Source organism: Corvus cornix, chromosome 1 (genome assembly GCF_000738735.6).
Source record: "Corvus cornix cornix isolate S_Up_H32 chromosome 1, ASM73873v5, whole genome shotgun sequence".
NCBI lineage: Eukaryota > Metazoa > Chordata > Aves > Passeriformes > Corvidae > Corvus > Corvus cornix.
This window is the reverse complement of record NC_046332.1, coordinates 11866145-11874128: the sequence shown is the minus strand read 5'-3', so window position 1 is coordinate 11874128 and position 7984 is coordinate 11866145. Positions and strand designations below refer to the sequence as shown.

The 7984-nt window shown below is 42.1% G+C and overlaps 1 protein-coding gene across 1 annotated transcript in view; it reads right to left on the bottom strand.

Moving 5' to 3' along the window:
- Positions 1-7641: 7641 nt before the first annotated feature.
- Positions 7642-7984, bottom strand: part of CXADR (CXADR Ig-like cell adhesion molecule) — a 36578-nt gene continuing 36235 nt past the window's right edge. The window contains exon 8 of the mRNA XM_039556371.1: positions 7642-7866. Within this exon, the coding sequence (XP_039412305.1) occupies positions 7657-7866 (210 nt within the window). The 3' untranslated portion in view covers positions 7642-7656. The remainder of the gene's footprint in view (positions 7867-7984) is intronic.

Genomic DNA, 7984 nt, shown 5'->3' with positions numbered 1-7984 from the left:
TTAACCTGAAGAAATGAGATATTGTGTTCATAAATAGATAGGTGGTGCTTATGATCACCTTGTTGCTTACACCAGTCCCATGAAACAGAAAAGCAGATTAATTTAGCAATGTATACTCTCAGTAAAATGGTATTAAAGCTTTTCTTCAAGAGCAGCCCTGGGAGAAGGATTTGGGGGTGCTGGTGGGTGAGAGGCTGGACATGCCCCGGCCGTGTGCTCTGGGAGCCCAGAAACCCCCGTGTGCTGGGCTGCATCCAAAGCCCCGTGGGCAGCAGGGCAGGGAGGGGATTCTGCCCCTCTGCCCCGCTCTGCTGAGACCCCACCTGCAGTGCTGCATCCAGCTCTGGGGTCCCAGCACAGGAAGGACAGGGACCTGCTGGAGCCAGCCCAGAGGAGGCCACCAAGGTGATCAGAGGGCTGGAGCAGCTCTGCCATGAGGAAAGGCTGAGAGAACTGGGATTGTTCAGCCTGGAAAAGAGAAGGCTCTGGGGTGACCTAATTGTGGCCTTTCAGTACCTGAAGGGAGCCCACAGGAAAGATGGAGGGAGACAATTTACAAGGGCCTGGAGTGACAGGACAAGGGGAAATGGCTTCAAACTGAACGATGGTGGGTTTAGACGAGATTAGGAAAAATTCTTTCCTGTGAGGGTGATGAGGCCCTGGCACAGGTTTCCCAGAGAAGTTGCTGCTGCTCCATCCCTGGAGGTGTTCAAGGCCAGGTTGGATGGGGTTCTGAGCAACCTGGTCCAGTGGAAGGTGTCTCTATCCCTGGCTAGGGGCTGGAATGAGGTGATCTTTAAGGTCCCTTCCAACCCAGGCCATTCTATGATTCTATGACTCAAGCAGCACTAAAACATGACATCCTTAAACTAGAGAAGCAGTAGGACGAACCATGACCAGACAGAATTGTCTCCTCCCTGTCTCAAAAATCAAGCTCTAAGCTGAAATGGACATTCTAGACAGAACCTCCAAACCAGTGTTTAAACCTGCACCTGCTGTCAACCAAAATGCAGCTTGGGCTGCTTCCTACCAAGCCTCCTCCCTCTCCTGAAAGTCTGGCCATTAAGTTTTAGTTGCTTAGTCTTATGTCACATAATCAGTCTTCTAGGCACAAACGCTGTCAAAATACTGTTAATTAGTGTATGAGAATCCATTTGGTAATGTTCCTTTAAAAAAAAAGAAAGGAAAAAACAAGCAATGAATTGGCTCATGTTGGAGCTGTCTGCTGCATTGTACAAAGTGCCTGCTTCACTGGACAACTAATCCAAAGTAATCCTCTTTTGAGATCACCGATTCACCATCTGATTTGTACTCTGATTTGCACTGGGAATGCCTGCTGTGGCAAATTATTCCAAAGTGGCAGATTAGATTATTTTTCACTGCCTAACTTTGATCTCCAGAAACTAAGACAGCACAGTCTTTCCAACAGCTGATGAAATAAAATGGAAAAAAATACGATCCACACATTTTTATAAAGTCTCCTACTGGGAATAAACCTAAAATAAACATTATATTTTGGCAGTCATACCTCAACTATCTGTGAAGAGAAGGTTCATAGATTAAAAGCTTTGCTTTTAGCTTTTCCATAATCCTATCCTGCAGCTTCCCATTTCCTCTTTTTACCTAATGACTCACAATTCTGTCAACTTTTCCAACTACTGCTTAGGTATACTTTCTCTTCTTTTGCTCCCACAGCTCTCATTGCTGGAAGAATTCTGACGTGGTGAATGCTGTGGACTTTGATACAGGAAACCTGGTTTGGGGTTATCTTTCTGTTGCAGGGCCCCTGTTCGATCTGTGGTATCTCACTGAACTAATTGCTGACTTGGTTCCCCCTCTGTGAAATAAAGACAACCATCTGCCCACTCCTTTACCTCTCAGCATTTGGTTGTATTTATTATTTAGATTACAGGATCTATGTTGTAGGACAGGTTTGCCTGCTGTTTGCCTGTAGTGTCTAACACAGCAAGGCCAGTCTGGGTCAGAACATTGGGCTCAAGCCTACCACAAAAATAGCAATATGCTATTATTTCTTAGTGATAAGAGTGTGTTTAATATTTTAACCAAACTAACACCTGAAAGAACATTATTAGGTTTCTGTCTTACTACATTCCTATTTCCTACCTACACCATAAAAGATAACAACAATGCACATGTTAATATGTGTGTGTGGTGGGTTTTTGTATATAAAATACTATGGGAGGTTTTGGGTTTTATGGGATTTTGTTTACTTTTGTGTGATTGTTCCATATTCTTAATCAATTATTTCCCCCCAAAAATTGCCCTTTCATTAAATAATTCCCGCAGTTCAAGACTAAAGTGAAACAAAATCAAGTGTCATGAGATACAGTAAGAGTGCAGAATCTAGTACTTTCTTCATAGTTGTATGTGACACTTCATTATCATGAATGTATAATATCAAGTCATTAATGCAGGAATTTTTGCCATGTGATTTTTTCTCTTCAGTTACATAGATTAACATTAACTAAAACCATAAGATAAATCAGGATTACAGGAATAGAAGAGTACAGAGGAGACGGAAGGACAGAAATACATTCAGATTTCAGAAAGTTTTGGATTCATGGCTATGACACTGCCATATCTCATGAATACACAGGGTGATGGTCCCTGGATGAGGTACAGCAATCATATCAACACTCATTTAAAAAACATTGACATTACTAATTAGCTTGAGGCTGACTTTATGAAGCCTGTCATATTTCTTAGGTAGCTGTATGATATATCCAGCAGAACTGATAATTGGCAAGAAGCAATTAACCACATTTCTCTCTTTGGTGCCTGCCAAAAATATTTTAACTTCCAAATAGCAACAGTTCCAATGAATATAAACAAATGCAAACTTCTCATGGCAGGTTGAGCTGCTTATGTAGTGAATTTGACAGAAATTGATGTTTTCATAATGCACCCAGGTTTGATTGACAGAAATTTCCACAGCACATCCTTTGCACCGCTTTTAATGAAGCTGCAGTTTTCATTCTCAGCTACATCTTGTTGCCTGAGCAACAATGGTTTGGACTTGGCTTTCTTTGTTTCACAATTCTAGTCAAATTAAACAGGGGAAAAAAAAAAAAACAAGCAGCATGGAACTCAGCAAAAAAAGTTCTGTGCTTTTCTAGCCACATCTCCCACAGATTCACTGCCTACCCAAATTGTGCCCCAACAGAAACAAAAAAGAAACAAAAAGGTTCTTGCTGCACAAGTTTAAAGGCACAGAGCTTCAGCAGCATCTCTAAGTTATGGCATATGTTGGCTCTAACAGTGAAGTTGCTTGACAGGGAAAATTGAAAAAAAAAGAGAAAGGCAGGAAGGTAAAGAGGGGAAAGTGGCCAGCAGGAAAGCAGCAGCAGGGTCCAGGAGGCTTGGGAGGCTCCCTCTCATGCAGCAGTTGGCTGTGATGAGGATGATGAGGCCTTTTTGCCATGCTCTTCCAATAGCACAACACTCCAGTTCTTATCAGCCCAGCAGCCCTGGCCACCAATCACGTCTGCAGTGCATGGTGAGGTTACCTGGCTGGGGGGACTGAAATGAGTGGCATGAACAAGTTTCACACAGGGTTTCCAAGCAGTTCTCCAGTGGCCAGAGCCTTTCCTCTGCTCAGACAGAAGTCAAACTAACAAGCTAAAGACAACCCCAGCATGAGTTGTGGTTTTGCTTTATAAATCTTATTTTTCAGGGCTTGTATACCAGGACCATGTTGTCATGCCTCAGTTGTTCACAATGAAGACAAGAACCGGAATCTAAGCAAAAGAGCTGTTTCATTTTTGGAGTTTTTTCCCCCCTTTTCTGGAGGGGAGAGTTCAAATGCAGATTTTCTGAAAGTGCTGTTTAACATAACATGCTGTTTGGAAATTAGGCACTTATACCCCAATGAAAGCCTTTCAGAGAAAGCTCTTTACTGAGAAATATGTTAAGCTTGATATTATCTTTCCCATCAGAATAAATTAATAGCACAGAGAGAAAATCAGCCACACTCAAATGCACAGCTTGTTATATCCTATGAATTTCCATTGTGCCTTAAAAACAAGTAACAAAAACAAAGTGCATTTCCTGCAGTGCTCATTGCTGGATAGAATTCATGCCAATTACAGGGTTATGTTAACATCTCTGGGAAAGTATGAATAATATAAAAGTTGGGAAACACTTTTTTTGCTAAATATTAGCTTACGTCCTTCACATTTTAGATAAAGGAAATAACAGTTTGACTTCTAGTTGCTGTTACATTAAGTATACAGCCCTATTCTAGTATTACATAAATGTTAACATGGTATTAAAACAAAATCATGTAGTAAAATTGGAAAAAAAACCACCTCAGAGAGTGCATAATTTTAAAATATATACACATAAAATATGTAATATAAATATGCATGGCTATGGATATAACATCTAAAATCCAAGAATAAATAGTATAATGAAAGACATTTTAAAAATAGAATGAAGAACAGCAACTTTACCAGAAATGGTCAGACAAGCAATCCTAACTGCTTAAAATTTCACCTGTAAATTCCTTTTATTAAATACATTTTTCCCTGCTCAGCTGTTGTTTTATTGCTGATTCTTATAACAAGCCTCTCTCCAGTCATGCACTCTTGAAATCTCGCTGCTTCTGAACACGCACATTCCCCACACATGAATCATCTCACAGCAGGACAAACGTAATCCTTATTCTTCCGCATGGAAGCACAGTGCCAAGCCAGGCCATTCGGGGGACACGACGGAAGAGAACCCGACACCACTCTCAGTGCACGATACATCCTTCATCTTCTTCCATACATTTTCTTGCTCCAGGCAACTCGCTGACATGCCAAAACACGGCTTTTTAGTGTAATTCAATAGGACAACAATTTACTTGTGTACAATGCATTTTATGAATAGTAATAGCATTGTTTTAGGTCAAGTAACAGTCAGGCTTACTTTCCAACTAAAAGGATCAGTGGAGTTGATCCTGAGTGGATCCTGATCCCTAGGAGTCAGGGAAAGTGGTTCTGAATCCCATTTTCCCCTTGGTTCTCCAGAGCTCCATTGGCTGTGTCAGCCATTATTCTGCTACTAAATCAAAAAAAGCAAAACATGAGTTTTCCATCCTCCACAGCGGTAGTCAGGGAGTCTGGGAAAGGTGAAAACCCTCACTTTTGCAGAAAACTCCAACACCACAAGGCATTCAAACCCTCCGGGATCCCTTCCTGGTCCATGACACCACTGTCTCCTGGCTGTGGGTGGCAGGGGAGCCCAGTGCACTCACCTGGCATCTTCCCGTCACTTCTGGCACCCTCAAAAAGCTCATGATCAACAAGTCAGAAGGAAGATGAGATTGCCAGATCTCAAGATTATACACAAAATGCTGACAGGACAAAGGTCCAGTCCCGGGACGGCAGCTTGTCCACCTTGATTCCTTTTTACAGCAGAGTTGTCAGGTTTAGTGCTGTGATCGCAGCCCTGGGGAGCCTGTTCAGTGCCAAACCACCCTTTGGGTGAAGAACCTCTTCCTGATATCCAACCTAAACCTCCCCTCACAGCTCCAGCTGTTCCCTTGGGTCCTGTCACTGTCTCCACAGAGCAGAGATCAGTGCCTGCCCCTCCTCTTCTCCTCATGAGGAAGTTGTAACTGCAGTCTCCTCCAGGCTGAACAGACTGAGTGACCTCAGCCACTCCTCACATGGCTTCCCCTCCAGACCCTTCACCATCCTTGTGTCCCTCCTTTGGACACTCTCCAACAGCTTAATGTCTTTTTTTATATTGTGGTGCCCAAAACTGCACACAGGACTCAAGGTAGTTTCTTTCTTACATGTCTCAACATTTTTTAAAGAAAGACTAAACTATTACCATTTTCTCTTATCAGCAGTGTAGAAAATTATATTTAACTCTTCATACTACAAATACAGACTTTTTTGTTAGCATTTCCATTTCCTATTACCATACAAACTAGGCCAAGAGCAGCTCCTGCAGAGGTCTGCACAACAGTCATTCGAATGCGTCTTGTGACATCGGACAGACCGGTTGCTTACCACACCTCTGTTCTACCCAGGTGCTTCTCGACAGCATCTCCTCCTTTTCTGTATCCAGATGGAGCAGCTAAAGGCATTACCTACCCACCTTTCTGCTGACAGATCACTCTGCTAGCACAGTAGAAACTGTACACACACACATCAAATTAACCCCAGCAAAAGCCTACCCAAGCTCATTTAATCCATCCCCATTAGCTTATTGCACTGTAGCCAAAGCAGAGGCCTTAGAATGATAAACAGCCATCAGACACTATCACTGGTCATTGAAATACAGCATTGAGAGATGATAAAGGATTCCTCTTTAAGAAAAAACAAAATTCAACACCAAAAAAATTTGAGCAAAATGTAGGACATCTCCTATGTCCTAGAAACGTAACCACCCCACCTCCCCAGCCTCCTGCAGCACATGGTCCAGGGTGAGAGACCAAGAGCTCAGAACTGTGTGGCAATTCAAACCTCACAAAAGGCCAAGATTTTGATCTGGGGAGAGGCAGAGAACAGAAGCTGCCCCTCAGCTCTGGTTCACCTCTGGGCTAGAACCAGCCAGGATGGCAGCCAGCACTACAGGGCATGGTGTCCATGGTTTGGGACTGCATGCTCAAAGCTAATCCAGGGCACAACTGCTACGGACTGTACTACACGCTTTGCATGTGGAAGGATTATGACAGGCAGTGCTCACTGTTAAAGACAGTTAATCTTCTAAAATTTTGCTCTAAGGTTTGAAACCAGCCTAGCTACTTCTAAACACACCCATCACAGAAATGCCTAGTTCCTGATTTAAATGATAAAAACATGTATAGAAATTGTGGAATTATGGATTTTAACGTGTGAAACTTTTTTGTCTGTCATAGGACAGGATTTGGTGTGCCAGTGCTCCCTTTCCCAGTTTCAGCAATTCACTCCTTTGAGGAGTCCTGAAAGGCTTCCATGCACCTCATCTCCATGTTAGTGCATGACATGAGATTAATTAGAATTACTACCTTCTTTTCTGTTAACTTCAGAAACAGGATAATTGGAGTTGATGGAAAAGTCTGATTTCTGTTAAGAGGAAAAAGGTCAGAAGAACATATGTGAAGGGAACACAATTTTTCTGTAAGGACAGCAAATTCTTATTGCATTAATGTCATGAGGACAGAGAAAAGACATTGTCAAGTTAGATACTCAGAAATGGTAAAATGCAGAAGTGACCCAGTGTTAATGAAAATGGCATTAATCCCATTATCATATTTTTGCCAGCCCAAACTTTCATGGCTTATGTTGTGATAATTGAAATTAATATAGTTTACTTTGTAAAGGCAAATTATTCATAAAGAACATGGTACATACAGCGCATTGTAAATATTTTTGCATTTTCAGTGTCAGCTCATGTCCAGCTGCCTCCTGAGCATTAATTCAACCTGCAATGTATTGCAAAATAAATTACTTGAGATTCTTAATGTATCCCATTTTCCTGTAAACAATGAAAGTCGTGTGAGGAGTAGAAATGAGCTGGAATGAACGACACTGAAGTTGCAGCTACGTTATACTAACAGTGTTGTTAAAATCCAGTCGGCTGGGTCTCCAGCATGCAGATTTCAGCAAGGAGTCTTTGAATGTGGCATTGAATTACAGTGAAAGATGCTGGGGCTCCCTTTTAAGTAATGATTTCCCTGTTTACCTTCCACATGCTACTGGAGTTGAGATTGAAATAAGTTATTTCCCTTTGTTTGTGTTTGACCCACCTATATTTTGTCAGTAACTCAGGAGACCTGGAGCCTGATGAGGGAACTGCAGTGCCAGTCACCCACCTGCACGGCTGCTGAAGCCAAAGGTGGTTTGCCCACGTGGATGTTCCACAAGATGCCTTAGGGAGAGACTTGGAATTACTTCAGAGTCACATGAAATAACTGCATACAGTTTTTGCAAGCTCATAGTTGATGACAACATCAGCATTATCACCTACCATCTCCTTTAAGTCTTAA